The sequence below is a fragment of the Sarcophilus harrisii genome, chromosome 4 (genome assembly GCF_902635505.1).
Source record: "Sarcophilus harrisii chromosome 4, mSarHar1.11, whole genome shotgun sequence".
Lineage (NCBI taxonomy): Eukaryota > Metazoa > Chordata > Mammalia > Dasyuromorphia > Dasyuridae > Sarcophilus > Sarcophilus harrisii.
In genome coordinates, this window is record NC_045429.1 from 73,846,272 (window position 1) to 73,867,102 (window position 20,831).

Below are 20,831 nucleotides of genomic sequence, written 5' to 3' on the forward strand. Positions count from 1 at the left end.
ACTGGAAGGATATTCTCAACAGAAACAGGGACAGTGGGAAGAACAGGGGAGTAAAGGAGAGAAGAAAAATAATTTTACATTTGTGTGTATATATTTATTTGTATCTAATGATAATCATCTCTAAAATGGGGTAAGGGTAAAAAAAGGAGGAGAAAAAAGGAAATTTCATAATAATTTTGTTGTATATTTGAAAAGAATAACAGGTTGGACATAGTAGATTTGCAGTTTCATGTACAATCATCTTTTTATTGTACCATATTATGGAAATTCTTGTTTTATTCTATAAATATTTATTAATGTAATAAAAAAGAAAAGAAAAAACAAGATAATAAGGTCTAGTTTAAACATGAGTTTGGGATTTCTAGACGCTATTCAGTTGGAAACATCTAACAGCAGGGCTAGCCTACCTCATAGGAGAGACAACAAGGACTATTACCTTTAAATTATTTTCTCATGGATCAAAGGTAAGAAGTGGAAAGGAGCAGAAACTGGGTACAGGACTCTTAATAAGTCTCCCAAAAACAGATATTCATTGGCTAATATAGAAATATGTTTTACATGACTTCATCTGTATTCATCCATATAATAGATATCATATTTCTTGCCTTCTCAATGGTGGAGGAAGAAATAAAAGGAAGGAAAGAATGTAGAACTGAAAATAAAAACATTTAAAAATAAACAGATGCTCACAGAAACTTATCAAATAAGTAGGACTGATGCATATTTTATTTGAGAAAAAAATTTTTTTTGGAGACTTTCAGGATTCCTTTATCCAGAAACCAAGGGAAACATTTAAATATGAAAAAACAAACAGGTATATAAGGAAGTCACAAGGTCCTAAAATTTAGAAGAATTGATCTCTTAGGCCAAGAGACATGTGTCTTTGGAGCTTCAGCAGAAATTTATGTACTGTATCATCATTGCTCTCCATCATTTCACTTTCATTAGAATAGGAGTGATGTTTATTCTGTTTGTAAATATGATCTTTTCAGGTTGGGCCCATATATAGTACAAGGCTCTGGGCAGGACTTAGCTTAGAATAAAAATACTGGGGGTATAGAAAGTGAAGATTAAAAATATGGAGAGAAGTCATTCCAAACAACATCTGCTCTACTCATTTAAAAATAATATTTGGACAAAATTACTTCTCCACCCCTTCTCCCACCCCATAAAAGAGTCAACGAAATTAACTTTGGAAAGTGAGAATGATTTGCTCTGAGCTCAGTGATCTAATTGGTGTCCCCATGCTAATGGAAAAGTTCATTAGATCATCAGATCCTTTTCTCCAAGATGGTGACATGGAGACCCCTGAGGAAGGAGGGAGATCAAAGGAGAAATTATGGGAAAGATGGCTTTTGAGCAGGACTTTTAAAGGAAGGATAAGATCTTAACAGTTGAATGTTAGGAATGGGAACATATCAAGCATAGGGAACAATTTAACCAAAGGGTTAGGGAAGCAGAAGACAACAGAAAGGCAACAGAGAGAAGTCCTGATTTAGCTGGAGTATAGACTAGGTAGAGTAAATAACATGAGAAAGGGCTGAAAAAGCGTGTTTTGGTGAATTCAAGAGGAAAATTGAAACCTTCATATTTCATGAAAATCGAAGTGCCCTACCACTAAATTCAAGTTGAACACTTCAATTCCAAGTATTCTCAAAGTACTTGATAAAAAGAACAATCTTAGGAGGAAGAAACTTTACCTCCCTGCCATCTCATCAGCAGCCTTGTAGCTGGGACAAAAGACTTAACCCTTTCATCTCTGGAACTCCAGCCCTGCCATCCCAAAAGCTTTGTGGGGGGCCAATATATCAAATGGCTGCTCTAATCAATCTTTACTTTATTCTCCTTCCATCTTAATAGACACAGGGAATTCATGGGGAAAAACCAATTGAGGCTTGGAGAACTGACCCAAAGTGCTGGGTCCTTTATCATTTAACTTTTCTGTCATAATAGTTAATCCAAAAGGTGTGAGGTGGTACCTCAGAGTTGTTTTAATTTGCATTTCTCTAAACAATAGTGATTGATGTCACTGCTGATAGCTTTGATTTCTTCTGAAAATGTCTCTTCCTATACTATGACAATTGATCAATTGGCCCAGGCCTTTTCTTAACCTAGTTTCTTAGGAAACAGGCATTTCCAATGACTGTTCCTCACCTGTAAAGTTCTCTCCTTCCTAATCCTCCATCTCTTTGTTTCCCTGGCTTCCTTCAAGTTCCAGCTAAAATCCCACTTTCCACAAGAAGTCTTTTTCAATTCCCTTTAATTCTAGGCCTTTCTTCTGAGATAATTTCCAATTGTTCCCACATAAGCATGTATATAAATATATATGTATATAGCTATAGTACATATGCATATATACCATGTGTATGTATATATATATATATATATATATATATATACAGATGTGTATATATATATGTCGATATACCTATAGGTATACAAATACACATATATACTGTGTATATATTGTTTGCACTACATACAAATAAGATATATATTTGATTATATATGTTTATATACACCAGAAAGTATACATATAAGTACATACATACATAATTGTTTGCATGCTGTCTCCCCTATTAGATCATGAGCTCCTTGAGAGCAAGTTTTGGGGTTTGCAGCCTTTTTTCTCCCTTTCTTTGTTCCCTCAGCATTTAGCACAGTGCATGGCACATAAGTGCTTAATAAATGCTTGTTGACTTGTTAAAATCAACCAATGAGAATTTATTAAGCATTCACTATGTGCAAATTATAATGCCAAATACTGGGGATACAATTATATGAAGACCTCAAAAAGCACTACAGAGGAAAGACAAGAATACATCAAGAGGAGCAAAGAGGAAAGATGCAGAAGTAAAGATGGCGGAGATGTCTGTGGAATAGTATTAGGGCTGTATTCCATGTAAGATAAAATGCAAACTCACCTATCAAAGCAAAGTACCCAAAGTCTTAGAGACTAGAGGGCTAAGGAAGACAGCCAGATTTCATAGGGAGGAGATGGCTAGAAGTGTGGAGTTTGAGACAGGACCCAGATTGAAATGTTTAGTAAAGAGTTGGTGACTGGAACAAGTAAAGAGACTGAGCTTGGATGTAAAGCTCTGGAAGTTATCATCATAGAAATGATAATTAAGCCCAAGAAAGCTGAAGAGATTACTAAGTATAAAACTATAAAGTGAAAAGAGAAAAAGACACAAGCTAAACCTATAGTTAAAGAAAAGGGAAAACAAAAAAGCACAAATTGTTTTATATTTCAGTTGTGTCTGATTCTTTGTGAACCCATTTGTAGTGTTCTTGACAAAAATACTGGAATGGTTTGCCATTTCCTTTTCCAAATCATTTTACAGATGAAGCAAACAGGATTAAATCACAAAGCTAGTATTTGAGATCAGATTTGAACTCAGAAGATGAATCTCCTCAACTCCAGATTCAGCCTTCTATCTACTACGCCATCTAGTTGCCTCAATATTAATCACCTACTATGTTCTAGATTGCCCTGAGTCATACTCTAAAGAATATTGTTTTTTGTCACATTAAAAGTAGATGACAGTATACATCTTAACTAATTTTAAATATTTAATATTTAATTAATTTAATAAATTAAATATCTAAATATTCAAAAGTCAAGATTTCCCTTTGTATATAACAACACAATATTTTCCCTGGTGCTCTGCTTTTCTTTTCTTTGGGACAAAGAGGTGCCAAAATTATCTGCTTTAAGAACTAGTGAGTTTTTCCTGTTTAGAAGCCCTCAAGTAGAGATGGAACAGCCACTTGTTTAGTAAGTGACAGTGGAGATTCTTTTGGTATATGGATGGGACCAGATGATTGTTGAGGTCCCTCCCAACTTCCACATTTTTAAAGACATTCACCTATGCTTGCTAATATCTCTGGGACCTTGTTTCTCAATTACTTTATCTATAAAACTAATGGGTTGAAGTAGATCTCTGAATTCTCTTTTGGTTGCAGTCTATGACAATTCTAGCTCACATTTTTATTATATTTTAACATCTGCAAAGTGTTTTGTATATATTATCTCATTCAGTCTCCACACTAAATCTGCTGGGAAGGTAATGCAGGCATTAATATCTCCATTTTGAAGATAAGGAAACTGAGGCTCAAAGACATTAAGTGTTCTTTTCAAGCTCATACAGCTAGTTATTGTCTATGGAGAGATTTGAACCCAGGTTTATTCTCACCTTCAATCCAGATAGCTATCCAATATACTACATTTCCCATGATGCTATGATGATAATATTGACTCCTCCTTGTCCCCCAATTACCCTGTTCTAAGAAGGGGTAGTATGTTTATCAACCAACTGTATTTGAAGACAAATATATACTTATATAAGCAACAAATCAATCAATATGGGTTTTCAGGAATACCTTAATATTCCCACAATAACAAACTTTATGGGTAAGTTATTCTAAGTTATTTGTGCAGCCTGAATATGGGACCAAAATAACCATAACCATTGAACATAATCAACTGTGGGGGCACACCATGCTTTTAGAGTGAGTCATTACTAGAAAGATAATCTTGCAAATTGTCTGGGAGTCTTCTGATTATAGGTCTCCTAGGTTAGTACATTATGAGTAAGTTCTTGGCAGGCATGAAGAAAATATGAAAATAAGTACAATGCTTTAAATAAAGAACTCTATAGATCAGAGCAAGCTTTTAAGAATAAGCCATATTCTTAAGTCATTTGGTAAATCCTATCCTCTTTAGTTTTTGTGTATTTTCTTTCATCTCTTATTCTGGGCATCCTTCTCTTCAGTGTTTGAATCTATTCTATTCTTTGCCACTCTAATAAATAGATATTATTGTTAAAGGCTCATCAATTATATTATGTTATCACTATTATAATTATATTATCAATCACTGTTAAGTTGTTCAGTTCTGTCTGACTCTTCATGACCCTATATGGGGTTGTCTTAATCCTTCTCCAGATTAAGCAAAAATAGTAAGTAACTTACCCAGCTGGGAAATATCTGAAAGTGGATTGAACTTAGGTGTTCCTGACTCCAGATCCAGTGTCCTATCCACTAAGGCACATTGCTAACTCAATGCCCAGCACATAGTAGGTGCTTAACAAGTACAAAGTCAGAATATCTTGGCTTTTATTGGTAAATCAGATTCTCACAAGTTACATTTAAAATATGTTATAAAGTTTATTGATGTCTACACTTTTAAAATATACACTTTTACTTCCCAGTAACTTCCCTCCTTTCCCTGAACTCAACCCTTCTTTGTAGAAGAAAAGTACAGCCAAGTAAAACAAATCAACACATCACTTATGAAAGATGATGTATGCCTCACTACATACCCTTAGTCCACCACCTCTCTACAGAAAAGCTAGAAGAATGCTTCACTATTAATCCTTCAGAGTCATAATTGCCCACTGTTTTAACTTGAATTCTGAAATCTTTCAGGTTGATTCCCTTTGCATTTTTTGATCATGCTTTAAATTATTCTCTTGGTTTCATGTTACCTCATTTCATTTAAGCTTTCTCAAGTGTTTTTTTTTTTTTTTTAATGACATCTTCATGGTCATCATTTCTTATGTGATAGCTTTCCATTTACTCATAAATGCCAATTAATTCAATCATTTTCTAACTAATACGTGCCTACTTTCTTTCCAGTTCTCTCCTACCATACAAAATGTTCCTAAAAACATTTTTTTATCTAAGAGTGGAGTCCTGATGTCCTTGATTTCTTTGGGTAGAAAGATCCCACCATGTCTACAGAAAGCAGTATGACATGATGAAACTGGACTAGAAATCCAACCAACTCTAGTTCTGTTTCTAGCTTTGGCACAGCCATTGCTACTGCCATTAACTAGTGGAGTAACCCATTTAATCCCAATTTCCTCACTGGTAAAATGAGAATAATCTCAAAGGTTCATTCCAGTTCTAAAATTCTATGTTTATTTTTCCATTAAAAATACTTAAGTTATGAGGGAGTAAAGATTCTGTGATTAGGACATCCTCTGGCACTATAGAGGGGAACCAAAGGAAAGGTGACCTAAGGTAAGATTTATACCCGCCTAGAATTTAACATAAAATAGCAATCCATTCATGCCAGTGGAATGCTGGGCTTCATAAATAAAGTGTAAATGATCTGGGAACTGCTGCTAGACCTCCCTCAAGTTTAGGTTATGTGATGACTCCAACATACATTGATTTCTCCTCTACTTAATTCAGTTTGATTTATGGTAATATCTTTATTACAAATGTACAGCCTTATTCTAACTGCCTGCATCATTTCATAGCACACTTTGACACAGCAGTACTAATGATGGTATTTATAAGCCTGTGTCAGCATTTGTTATATGCTTCCCTTGTCTCTCGCCTCCTTAGGGACAGCCCAGCATTCCATTAGCACAATTCACTTAATCCTTTTTACCTTAATTTCCTCATCTGTAAAATGAACAATGATACCTACTTTTCAAGGTTGTCATGAGGATTAAATGAGATAAAATTTGTAATATACTTAGTACAGTGCCTAGTACACAGGAGGTACTATATAAATGCTTATTCCCTTCCCCTACTCTTAATTTATACTCTAGTTCAGCTTCTTGTCCCTCTTGTTTAAATTATCACCATAGGATTCTAACTGGTCTCTAATCTCTTCTCCTTTTGGCTGCCAAATGTATGCTCTTAAAACATAAATGTAACTATGATGTCTCTTCCTACTTAAAAATATTCAATAGCTCCTTACTACTTCAAGGACAAATTTTTAATATATATTTTAATTAGTCTATTTTAAGCACTTTCACAAATTTGGCTTCCACTTACTTTTCCTGTCTTATTTCATATTCATATTACTCCTCTTCACCTATCCTCCACCTTAGTCAAATAGGTCATTAACAGTTCCCTACCCACAAATAACATATCTCCCACTTCTTACTTCCTTTCCCCAAGGAACTGCCTTCCCTCCTCTTTTTTTACCTTGCAGATCCTTATCCCTACCTTCTATTAAAGCACAGCTCAGGTTCTGTCTCCAATATGAGGCCTTTTCCAATTTAGCTGATCAATGCAATCACAGATTGAGAACTATAAGACACCTTTGAGGTTGTCATATTTCATGGCGCCATTTTGTTGTTCAGCAGTTCAGTCATGTCCAGCTTTTTGTGGCCCTATGGACCACAACATGCCAGGACCTTCTATCCTCCACTATTCCTCAAAGTTTGTCCAAGGTCATGCTCTTTTTTGCTGGGACATTATTCCTCCATCTTATCCTTTGCCATCCCCTTTTCATTTTGCCTTCAATCTTTCCTAAGATCTGGATCTTTTTCCATGAGTCCTATCTTTTCATCATGTGGTCAGAATACTTAAGCTTCAGTTTAAGTATTTAATGTTCCAGTGAATAGCCTAAATTAATTTTTTTTAAGTGTTGCATGACCATGCCCTCACTTTACAGATCAGGAAACTGAGACTCATAGAAGCTCATGAGCCTTCAGTAAGCTGTTAGGGTTCCTTTGGTCTTAAAATTACCTTATTTTGCATGTAATTCCACTTTAAATCCCTAGATAGTGGATCCCACCTCTAGAATATTAGCTCTTGAAAGTGGGAAGTGTTTTGGTTTTGTCTTTCAGTCCTCAATGCGTTGCACAAAGCAGGTACTTAATAAATTGTTGTTGATATGAATTTATACACATAGTCAGTGATTAGAAGTATAATGAAAGAAAACTGGGTTTGATATCAGAAAACTTGAGTTAGAATCCTTACTTTACAACTCACCAAACTTTATGACTTGGGAGATATCAACAAAATCTCCCTGGGCCATAGTTTCCTCAAAATGAAATACTTGAAGCAGATGACCTCCAATATCCCTCCTAGCTGTAAATCTAATGATCATGTAATATGATAAGCTTTTATTTTTCATCTCTCATTAATACTTAGTTTCTTTTTCTTCTTAGAATTTCTAATGAATGTACTAGGGATATCTCAAATCCAGCAAATAAGAATTTGTACAAGCTCAGCTCTTTGTCTCAGGTTGGAAAGTAAATAGGTTTGAACTCTATAGAAAGGAAAATTCTGGATCATATGGTAAAACAATTAAAAAAAAACAGCCCTGTCTCCTTGAGAAAATATTTTGAGCTTTAGAAGTTTAATGACCATAGAGAGGCTGAGAGCCATCTGGCATCTTCCTAGTATTGGCTCCCAATAACAGGTCTCACAGACACCAAGACTCTTCAGGGACATGAGGGGGAAAGAATAACATATTTGAATCTGGATGCCTCCATCTAAATACATATTTTTAAAGTCCTGTCCAACATTTTGTCTTTGCTCAATTATACATACAACTGGACCACACTGTGAGAGCTAGAGTCATCATGCAGAACATAGTTTCTTGGGATTTATGCAGAATGATGCCTGGAATAATACCTAAAACATCGGTCAGCTTACCCTGGATAATTAATCAGGCAAATTACCAAAAGGAATTATAATGACTAATCAGAGTAAATCATCAAATAGGGTAAAAAGTGTAGAAACTTTTTTGAGGCCTTATGTAAAAACAAAAAAGAAAAGCCTAGTCCTATTTTGTAAATGCAGTTGATATCTTCTAAGTCTCTTCATTTTAATGGATTATCCTTTATGTAGAAAAAGATTTAAGTGAGACTCCTTCTCTGCCTATGATGAGATTCCATTAGTTAACATCCTGGTACTCTGTACACAGTTGATGCTTAATCATTCTTGTTGATAATAAATGATAATAAAAAAGTAAAAAATAAATAAATAAATTATTAGATGAAGAACAAAATTTCCTCCAGAATGAATATCCTTTACATTGAAATGGAGACCATTTGTCTAATAGGAGCAGATGATCATCTCATGATCACTTAGGTCACTGATTGTGATAGCTGGTACCATTTCTTCCTGCCCAAATTAAGAAGAAGTGAAGATATTCCTTACTTTACCCAATTTTTGATCCTGCTGAAATATTATTTTCCTTATTCAATAGAATTATTCTGTATTTGGTATAGCTATTCTGGAATAAGTGGACATCTAGTCCTATAAAAATAGGCCCTTAGAAGGAGGAAGTATCTCAGATCATGAGGAAGATCAGGGATTTATAGAGAGCACCATGGGTCCTTTAATAAAATACCAATGGCTCCCATCTCTGCCTCAGGCTCTCTTTTTGTAGGTGGGATAATTTTAATCTTCATAGCTCAATCTAACATTACCTGGACTTCATTCCCAGTGATCATTTCCCATGATCCATAGTGGCCTTTCTCCTGCCGGAAGAATTGCACTGCTTCCAAAAAGGCTTGGGCTTCAAATGTTTTCTGCTTCAAATAATCTATAAAGCAATAAGATCAGAGTAATTAGCAAAAAAAAAAGTATTTAAGATTATCCCTTGATTCTTTAATACGCTTAACTTATATGAAATGGTCCAAGAAGCTTTGTAGTCAATGAACTGCAAATGTTTTGTTCTGACATTTCAATCAATCAATTAACAAGTACTTATTAAGTGTTATTATGTACCAGGCATTGTATTGGGTGAAGGATACAGCAAAGATAAAAGTCAAACAGGCCCTGCCCTCAAAGAACAACTACAGAAACATAGATAGTCAAAGTAGGAACAAAGCGATTTAGAAGAGAAAGCACGAGTGGTTGGGGGGATATATATATATATATATATATATATATATATATGTCCCTTAATATAAAGAGTGAGATTTGAGCTGAATGTTGAAGGAAAAAAGGGATTCTAAGAGGCAGAATGAAGGGAGAGCAGAATCCAGGTGCAAGAAAAAGTCTAAAAATGGATAAGAAAAATGGTTTTACAGAAGCACATAGTGCATGAAGGGGAGCAATGTGTCATAAGTCAGGGAAGGTAGATTGGGGCCAGTTTGTGAAGGGTTTTTATCAAGCAGAGAGAGAGATTTCTACATGCTGTTAGACATGTTCATATTGTTTCCTAGGAGTGCCTAGAGTTTATTAAATACAAAGGCAAATCATTTGATTTTGATGAGAAAATCTCTGAGGACTTTTCTGGCTCAAGATCCATGGTTGCAGGAACCCAGTGTTCAAGATTATTACAAAAGAGCAGGGACCTGGACAAGATCATACATGTGCTCTGATGTCAGAGTTCACCTCTGCCATTTCTATAGGTGTTTCTCTGGGTAAGTTGTTTAATTTCCCTTGATCTCAGTTTTCTTATTTAAGTATTATTTGAGTATTTTTTTTGTACATTTTTGTACATTCACAAAAAAAAAGTAAAAGTACTTTGACTTATTTTTGGCCCTTGATATCTGTTTTAGCTTGAGATTTATGATCCTATGCTATATGATCTTTTGGTCTATAAAACTGTGGGTCCATCTCACAGATTACATCCCATTAATTACAGAATTCAGAGCTGAAAACAGAGGAAGAGCCTGCAGCCGGTCAAAGTGAAGTGATTAGCCTCAATGTCACAATTTAGCCAGGGGCAGAGGTTGGGAGAAAAAGGTCTTGACTCCCCGCCAGTATTCTTTACACTACACTGGTCTTAACAGAAAACTAATTAGCTATAAGGAAGGAGACTAGACTGTGATTTCTCTGGTATATGGAACTTTTTGATAAAGAAACTTCCTCTACACATGTAGGTCAGCACCTTCTCTGAAACTTCTTAACAGTATTTCCTAGAGCCCTGGAAAGTTAGTATATGGGAAAAGTGGGGCTTGAACCATATTATTGTTTAACAATGGTTCTCTCCTCCAAAAGAAATGTATACATGACGTGCTTTTAAATTTTAATCTGAAATTATTAGCATGCTTTCTATCCCTTTCTTAAGTCTAGAAAATCCACAGAGCAATAAATCAAGCCCTGATTTGCAGTGTTTGCTGATTTCCAATGTGTAATTGCACATGCTGAATCCATTAAGTCAGCTCTGATAAGCTATTTTAACCTGGCTTTAAGACATTCCTGACTTGAACTCAGGTCTTCTTGTTTCAGAGACTGGCTCTCTAGCAATTACACCATACTCTCTGATGAATCAGATTTTATACCAGAGCCAAGCTCAGGTGAAATTGGTAAACAGGCTGTTAATTTGGGGCACATAGAAAAAGTCTCCTTCCTCTCGCCATTTTCCCCTGTTCCAGATTTCTTATGTTGCTCACTGCAGGATAAGAAATGTCTCATGCTCCAAAATTATCCCCTCCTTTTCTCTTTTTACAGACATTGCAGATGGACATGAATGTGGGCCTGGAATTGAATAGAGGATGGAAATTGGGCTAGATTGCATTTGGAAAAGTATACTGCACTTTTAATCAGCTCCAGCTGCTCCCTGCAGTTAAAAGCCCATCCAGTGATGTTATATGGCTGCAAATCATGGGACACCATGATCTCAGAAAAATCCCAATTTGGGTCATGGAAAGAGTCATGGTAAATATCAGTAGATGATAGCATTAATAAGGGAGGAGACATCATGAAAGACATGAATATCTAAGGTATGTTGACCATGCAGCAAGAGCCACCCAAGTACAATCAAGGTAATTTTGATACATTTTAAAAACTAAGTGTTTTGGGTAAATGGGGAATTTATGGAAGCTGAACTAGAATGACAAAGGGGAAGTATGGATGCATTGCAATCTGTACTGGGGGAGAGAATTTCAGAGACATGAGATTATAGATGCATGGAAGTATTCTGCTCCATCAGAATTTTTATTCCTTTGTGCAGTGATCTAAACTGCTTATTGAGTAGGTCCCATAATGTAGTGGAAAGAGAAGTGAATTTAGAATTAGAAGAGCTGGGTGCCAGTTTGTGATCTTGAGCATGTCACTGAACTTTGAGCTGCAATTTCTAAAACGTCCTTTTAATGTTGTGAAAGTCAATTTTAGGTCATGGGTGTATGACTCAAAGTTTGCATATGATGGAAGATGTAGCAAACTTTAGAAGTAAAAAGACCCACAGTAAAACAAGCAAACAAAACAAAACAAAACAAAAAAAACCCAGGAATTTCAACAGTTTCTGCTTCAAAAAAGTGGAAACCAATCATAAATTATCAGTTTGGTACAAAAGTACTGGTACTGAATAAGATGATCTTGTTCAAAAGATCAATGCTGAATTTTCTTCTTATTGCCTTCTGGATCCCTTGTACTTTAGCTTCTGACATCCTCACTCAACCAAATCTGCTTTCTTCAATGTTACCAATAATCTCTTAATTATCAAACGTAGTGCCTTTTCTTAGCTCTCACCTTTTTCCAGTTCTCTATAGCATTTGACACTTAACCACACTAACCTGAACATTTTCTCCTTTCTACATTTTTGTGAAACTACTCTTGATTCTTCTACCAATCTGTTCTCTCTCTTTTTTTTTGTCTCTTTTTGTGGATGACCATCCATGTCCATCCCCCTAAATATGGCTTCTAAGGTTCTGTTTGAGGTCCTCTACTTTTGGTAATCTTATTGGCTCTCATGGGTTAGATGATCAATTTTATCAATCATCTTTTCATTCTACACAGATCTTCAAGATCTATACGTGCAATTCTCTACTGAACTCTACTTTACTAATATAACCCATTGGACATTCAAACTCAAACTCAACATATTCAAAGCAAAATTTAGCTTTTCCCTAAAACTCTCCCTTTTTCTAAACTTCCTAATTTCTATTGAGGATACTATCATCCTTCCAGTTACTTAGATTCGCAATCTCAGTCATCATTTCCTCAATATCCTTCACTGCCCCCTCCTCATTTCCAGTAACTTCCTAAGTTTTCTTGATCCTATCTCCACAGCAACTTTTATATCTTCCAGCTAGCTGATGCATTGAATACAGATATGGATCTGAAGTCAGGACCACCTGAGTTCAAGTCCAGCTTCAGATACTTAAGAGCTGTGTGATCTTGAGCAAGTCACTTAATCTCTATCCATCTCAGTTTCCTCAACTATAATATAAGGATATTTTGAGAATCAAATGAGATTGTAGTTCTCAGTACTAGATATATGTCTGGCAATAGGTTATGATTTTTAAAAAATGCTTGTTTTCCTCCCCTTCCTTCCCTCTTCTTATTCTTATGACTGCCACCATACTTCAGGTCTCTATCCTTTCTCTAGTCAGAATTATTGCAATAGCCTTCTAATGATGCTCCCTCCCTCAAGTCTCCCTTTCATCTCCAAACCATCCACCAAATGGCCACCTAAAAAAAGGTTTGACCATATCATATCCTTGGTTCACAAACTCCAATGACTTTCTACCATCTCTTCAAACTTCTCAGTTTGGCACTTGAAGCCCTTAGCGGCCTGTCTTTAACCTATCTTTTCAGATGTTTTACATATAACTCCCCACTATGCATTCCATAGTCAAGCCAAAGTGGCCTTCTTGGCTCCTCAAATACAATACTGCATCTACCATCTCTCTGCCTTTGTATCATCTCTGTCTAGAATGTAATCTGTGCCCATCTCTACTTTTTAGAATCTCTCATTTGGTTTAAACCAAAGCTCAGCTCAAGTGCTATTTTCTCTACAGGTGATTCCCCCAGCATTGCAACCCACCTCATTTCCAGGATTTCTCCTATTTACCTAGTATTTACTTTGTTTATATAAGGTATATATTTTCATATATACCTTTATAACTGCAGTTTTGTTGTCAAAAGGGGCAGGAGAAGTAAGGAAAACAGGTAAAATCAATTTGTGCAGAAACACAGCCTTAGATAAAATACTTGAGAAAAATAGCTTATTCTGAGGAGTATATAGATGAGAAAACTGTTCTTTAGATGAATGTACTAAGAGGTTCTATTTGAAGACAGAACAATGAGTGGATTAATGATAGCTACAGGAAATTGTGGCCCATTAGCCCAATGTATATGTGATTGTTTTTAGAGATTTGTAGTACATAGTAGACAAGCTTGGACTTTTTTTTTTTTTTTAGAGATTTGTGGGTTATAACAGAAAAATTGTAAGTTAAATCAAATAACTGCCCAGGGAGTAAAGGGAAATTATTTAAACACCATTGAGTTTATACCTGACAGAAAAGTAGTTTTCTTGAGATTTGTATCATAAATTTGAGACATTGACCACGAGGGAGCTCAAGTTTGAAGCTTTAGAAGATATATTTGTAGGAGAAGCTAAAGGAAGAGATGGAAATAAAGGCTGAGCTCAAGAGTCTGAAAAGATGCTGGGGTCAGAAGACAGAAAGCTACAAGAAAAGCTCATATATAAGAGACAGAACACAGAATTTGACAGGAATTGAGGATAGGACGTTTTTGCACGCAGCTTCTCTGCTGGCAGTCTGCTGATTGGGAAAGAGTCATTGCTTTAATGATTGGCTGGAGAAAGGCTGGCCAAGGTAATAGAGCTCTTCAATCACTGTGCTAATTAGAAGAGGACTGAATCTTGCTGCTGTGTATAATGCTTACTGCTCTCTAGCACCAACTACAACCTGAGAAAGGGGAAACCTCTCCTGTGAACCTGGGTACTTTCTATTGCCACTCCTGATATGAAAGGGGGAAAGACAGAATTTGCATTTTTTTTTTCTATGAAGAAAAGGCTTAACTGAGCCTAATGGACAAAGCAGATTGTCATTGTTGTTCTTCGGTCATTTTCAGTCTTGTATGACTCCTTGTGACTTCATTTGGAGTTTTCTTGGCAAAGATAGTGGAGTAATTTGCCATTTCTTTTTCCAGATTATTTTACAGATGAGGAAACTGAGGCAAACAGGGTGAAATGATTCACCTGGGGTCACAAAGCTGTTGGTGTCTGAGGCCAAATTCAGGAAGATGAGTCTTTTTGACTCCAGCCCTGGAACTATATCTACTGCACTATCTCTCTGCCATATGTGACAGAGGCAGAAATTAATTTCTGATTTCCCTGGCTACTTCAAGGCACCTTCTCTAGCTTTCCCCTAGGATTCCCTTGCTTTTCCCTAGGCTTCAGGGAGGTAATAATAAGAATTCTAAAATGAAATTTCTTGAGGCTTCTATTATGACATCAAAGTGTTACTGTGCTGTCCTTAATAAGGAAAGAGAGGAGAAGCCAAAAAAACATAAAATCCATATTGGATAAGTGACACTGAACTGAAGCCCACTCAATTCTTCCATTCCATCTCTTTATTTACAACCATTTGTTGCATAGCAAATGCTGACTGGCAGAAAAGGGAGGGGCACAGGGCATGTTCCTCGTTGGGAACTTTCATCTTTGATGAAATTAAAGACAGTGTCTGAAAAACAAAAACAAATCATAAAATCCTGGGAAAATTCTTAAAATTAAGAGCTACACAGCTCAAAGGGACCCCTTTGTCCATACTCTCATAGTATACACAAGTAACAAATTTCTTTCCTTCTTTTTCTTCCTTTCATCTTTCTTTCTTCCCTTCTTCCATCCATCCTTTCTTTCTTAAAAAAAAAAAAAAAAAAAAAAAAAAAAAAGGAAATTCATGACTGATGCTCAATATCAACATAGGGATTTAATCAAAAGTACATTTGAAGCCACATGGATAACTCTTTGTAAAAGCCGAGTTTTCAAAATTACTGCTTTCTATGCCTTATTATTTTCTCAGTACAACTGAATCAGAGGTCTCTGTGTATAAAACTGACAGTACTTCCTCAAGGGGTGCAGTAGGGAGCACAGCATGTTGGGAGGGGTTCCATCAGCTGGAATGGAAACTGTAATGACTACATTGGGATTGGGGGTTTGACTCATGATCTCTTATTTTTAACAGCTGGTCTTATTCCCAACCAAAGGCGAGAGAGATGGAAGAAAACACTGGTACTGTACTTGGATAGAGTAAGTGTGGCCAGTCACTGGATTTGGGGAATATAGTTTTAAATTCCTCAGGCCCGTGCAGGAAGCAGAACTTTATTTATCCCCTTTACTTAACCTCAAAAATTAAGGGAGGTGACTGAAATTCTGTCCAGGCCATTTGTGGCCATAACGAAGCATGCAATAACATTCTTATTGAGATGGTCATTTTAAAAAATATCCTTTTCAGATTTAACTGAAGAAATGGTTGGAGGAAAATGTGGGAAAAGAATAAAAGAGAAGGAAAGGGAAAATGACTAAAAGAGGGATAAAGAGTAGCAATAGTAGTCCAGGGAGGGGGACTAACTACACTCAGAGACTAAAAGCATTAATAATCAAACTTACCATGACAGAAAATTATAGTAATTCATTGCTGGAAGCAAAGTCTAATAAAATTCAATTTACTCTTGGTGATCTGACTGACTCTTCATCAGAATTAATTCAAACTCTATTTCACCTATTCCATCTACAATATAGAAAATGAGTTCTAAAACAGATTCAACATAAAATATTTTCTTTATTTTTTTAAATGTATGTCCTTAAGTAAGGAAAGAACGCAGGTTAGCTTCATTAAAAGACAAAAATCCCATTTTTATTCTCTACCCTTTCCCCAGTTGTTTGCCAAAGGATCACTGTACTTTTTCAGAAGGTACAGGCGTCTCTGAGAAAAATACATATCAAATAACCAGAGCTGAGCTAATTAACTTCCTGCTCTAGTTCTTTAACTAAATCCCATGGAAAATAGGGAGCTGACATGTTAATTATCTTCCTTACTCTTACCTACAAGCAGACTAAAAATCCAACTCATTTCAGTCCTGGCAACTTCAATAGTAGCTGTCTCAAAAGGTTCACTTTAGACTTTGAGCTCCCTGAGGTTAGAGATCTTGTCTATATTTTCCTCAGACCCTGGCCCTGATGGGGTCTACAATGCTCTGTGAGTACCCATGTTGACTAAGTGATTTCCTTTGCATTTCTTGAAAAAGTATGCTTTTATATCTCTCTCTCCAGCTTTCGGATATCAAAACATTTGCTGAGAAGTTTGTGGTCTGGAAATTCCTTGCAAGTTGGGATTACAGCAAATAAGAATATATAATGAAAAGGAAGGGAATTGCTTTCTTCACCCACCACACTTGACCTGAACACCTCTGAATATTATTGCTCCATTTTAGGATTTTCTGAGGGAAACAGGGTAGGGACAGGAAAGCAGAATTAAGCTAAGCAGGAAGGTGATATTTCAGCCTAGAAACAGAGGAAGACCTGAGTTCAAACCCAGTCTTATTAACCACTTATTAATTGTGAGTTTGGGCACAGTTTCCTCAACTATAAAATGGAGATAACAACTATCTGCCTCCCAGAGTTGTTAGGAGAATCAAATAAGACAATATTTGTAAAGTTTCTAGCATGGTGCCTGGCACACAGTTGGAGTTATATAAATACTTATTTCTTTCTCTTCCCCCTCCCAAACCTCTAAGCCATAAATCTAAGTGTTACATTCTATCCTACTCGATGTGATACAATGAACATACCTTCCAGATTTTCCCAGTTTTAAATATTTATATATTCTGTCCTTTTTCCTTCATAAACTCTCAAAATGCTCTGGAAATTCTAAATATTTTGGCAAATAATAACTGAATGAGTGACTAAGCATTACAATAAATCAGCAAGCACTGCAATAAAAATATACATGTCATAGAATATTTGCAATCATAAAAGTGGTGGTGACAATTGTGATTTCTGGTTGAGGAATCCTATCTAAGTTTTATTTACTACCATGGAGAATAGAATCTACCAGGGCCAGTGATTAGAGATAAATAACAGGAATGGGGGTGAGTGGGGGGAAAAATATTCCTCAAGAAAGGGAGAGTGTTCAAATCAGGATGGAAAAAGTTTCACTAAAAAATCATAAGAATTTGTTAAATCAGATGTATAAGATAATCAAACCCAATGGCTTGACAAGAGGTTGGAAAAGATTTTAGAGCAAGGAGGCAAAGCCAGGAACATTCGCAGAGAGTTGGATGAATGAATGAATGAATGAGGAGCAATAGGTACAACTTTCAATTTTCATAGGAAGCAGTATGGTTTATGAGAATGGACTTGGAATCAAAAGATGGAAGGCTGAATCTGGGCTCTTCCTTTAGTATATGATCTTGGTCTTATGCCCTAATTCCTCTAAGTCCCATTTTCTTTATCAGAAAGATGGAGATACATTTTTCCTTTTTGATCTGTTTTTTCTTGTGCAGCATGATAATTGTAGAAATATGTCTAGAAGTTTAATATATATTAGATTACTTGCCATCTAAAGAAGAGGGTGGGGGGAAAGAGGAGAGATTTGGAACACAGGGTTTTGCAAGGGTCAATGTTGAAAAATTATCCATGCATATGTTTTGAAAATAAAGACTTTAATAAAAAAAAAAGAAAAATGGAGATAAAATGCACCACCTACCTCATGTTTGTTGTAAAACTCAATTGAAATGATGAATATGAAAGTATTTTGTGAACTATGAAGTACTAAATGTAAATTATTCTTATTTTCTTTATACTTCAGCCAAGAGCAGATTTATGTTATCCATGGTTACCCACCCACCACAACTCTAAAGCAGTCTTTAGAGGGAGGGGGCACTTGAATGTGGTAATGCTTATAATCCTCATATTGGCAGTGAAAGAGACCTATAAAAGGGGAGCAGATAAATAAGTAATGAAAAGGAAAGAGGAAGGACTATCCCTGTTCTTCTACTCCCATCAAAGAATTGGGTGAATAAAATGAAATGAGATAATGTCTTTGAAAGCATTTCAAAAATATAAATTGTTGTACAAACTTAGTCCAATTCTATGATATCATCAGGCTAAGGAAATCCCAGCATGGAAACTTTCCACTAATCATTATGAGCAACTCCTCTCAACTAAAAATCATCTGGGACACCAAGAGGTCAAGGCAGTCAAGTTATCAATCAACAAGCATTTATTAAGCGCTTACTATGTGCTAGGTGCTGAGCACAGAGAGGCTTCTTGTCCTCAAGGAGCTCACATTCCAAGGGAAGGGGAAGAGAAGATATATGCAAATAATTTTAAGTATTGGCTAAGTACCAAATTTCTGTAACTCATCATTTCCCAGTTGGATTCTTGAAAGATACTTTTCTGTAATTTCTGGTAGTGATAACCTACTTGATCCTGATTTACTATCATAAACCCCTCTATTTTTATTAAAAAATCTGCACAACTCAAACATTTGTTACTATCTTGACTTTTTCTTCCTTTTCAAGCAGTTATGGATATTTCCTACTGGCCTCCCTCTTTTCTCTACTCTCTGTGGATCTGTTAATAACTTACACCCATATTCCTTCTAGAATGTCTCTATTTTATTCAATACTTTGTGTGTAATAGTCCACACACAGTCCACTCCACTCTACAGAAGTCTTCCAATACTGAAATCCCCACTTGAACTACATAGACAAATTAGCCCAGACTTAAAGAAATGGTTCCTTAGTGTTTAAAGCTTTTATAACTGCTTTTTACTTTAAGTCAAGATTTCAGAGCAGCTATATTAGAATCTGTTGTTCTGTTAAAGAGCAAGAGAAAATGGTTTGGGTTTGTTATTATTGTTGTGGAATATGCAACTTACAAAGCAGAGTGACTAAAGATATTCAAGAGAAACAGGGACTTTAAAAGGGGGCAACCTGGTAAGATTTTTTTTTAGACCCATTTTAGAATTATTTTTCCATACTTCTTTTCTCCTTCTACAATTAGTTCTAATGACTTTGAGTGCATTTCTCTGAGTTCTTCAGAAGCCTTATATCCCTTTGTTTTCTCATCTATAAATTGAAGGGTTTAGAAAATCTAATTTAATTCTGAGATTTCTCCTTGCTCTCACATTCTGAGTCTATGATTCTATAATCTACATGTTTGGGTTATTGAGAATGTTAGCATAACTTCTAACCCAAACTATTTTGGTGTTCTAGCCTTTCCCCTCCAAATTATGGACCCAGAAAAGTGGTAAGAGTCAATTCAAGCAGTTTTTCTTATAGATTATGATTATCAAAACATGTAAAAGTGCCAAAAATTATTTAGAAACATAGATGTTGAAATCTGTAATGTACTATAGAGTTTGTTAGTTTGGCACTCTGATATTAATTGGTCTGCCCATGGTTACTCAGCTTATAAATATTGGAGGCAAGATGTGATTGTAGACCTTCTAGATTCCAAGACTAGTCCTCTATCCCAGTAGACTCCAAAGTAAGGGCTATGATATTAGTCCAAGAAGCCCGTGGCGTAACCTGAAAGGATTGTTTGGTTGATATCCTTCATTCTTGAAGAGGACCAAAATTATGTCACTATATTAGAGTAGAAGAATACCAATCACAGAAAGAAGAATTATATTCCACCTCCACTGCTATGACAGTCTCTCCAAAACAACTATATCATTCTCTTTACTCATTAACAAGAAGTACTCCCAAATTCTGTCCAGTCATCACCACAGCTGGTTTTCTATGGATATGTGAACTCCCAACTTTTTTTTTCAACACTAAACATTAACCACTTTAAGTGTTTGTAACCTAATCCCAATTTGGCATTGTCATCAACAGCTAATTAATAAATCCAACAGAGCTAAGATTAAAAAGAAAATAATTGACTAGGGAAAACATTCTTTGTAGCAATTTTCTTGATAAAGGTCTCATTTTCAACATAGATAAGGAAGTATTTCAGATCTTCAAGAATAAAAACTATTCCTCAATTGATAAATGCTATAAGGATACAAACAAGTAAAAGTATAAATGGCCATATGAAAATCATGATCATGGCCATCTGCGATTTCAGACAACTAATGATGAAACATGGTATCCAAGACAGAAGTAATGGATTTAGGGGCAGGATGAAATACAAATATTTTTGTATATAGTCAACGAGGGAATTTATTTTGTTGATTATGTATATTTGTTACAAGCAAGTTGTTTTTCTTTTCTTTTTCTCCCCCTATTATGATGGAAATGAGAGGGAGAAAATAGATTTCTATTAATTCTAAAAAATATGGTCAGGTATACTTATTGTGTATCTAATTTATATTTTAATATATTTAACATCTACTAGTCATCCTGCCATCTAGGGGAGGGGG

General features: G+C 35.6%; 1 protein-coding gene across 1 annotated transcript in view; it reads right to left on the reverse strand.

Annotated features, from left to right (window-relative positions):
• The window catches only part of NIBAN1 (niban apoptosis regulator 1), a 193,458-nt gene that overhangs the window by 32,242 nt on the left and 140,385 nt on the right, over positions 1 to 20,831 (reverse strand). The window contains exon 6 of the mRNA XM_012547736.3: positions 9,189 to 9,304. Coding sequence (XP_012403190.1) covers positions 9,189 to 9,304 — 116 coding nt within the window. The remainder of the gene's footprint in view (positions 1 to 9,188; positions 9,305 to 20,831) is intronic.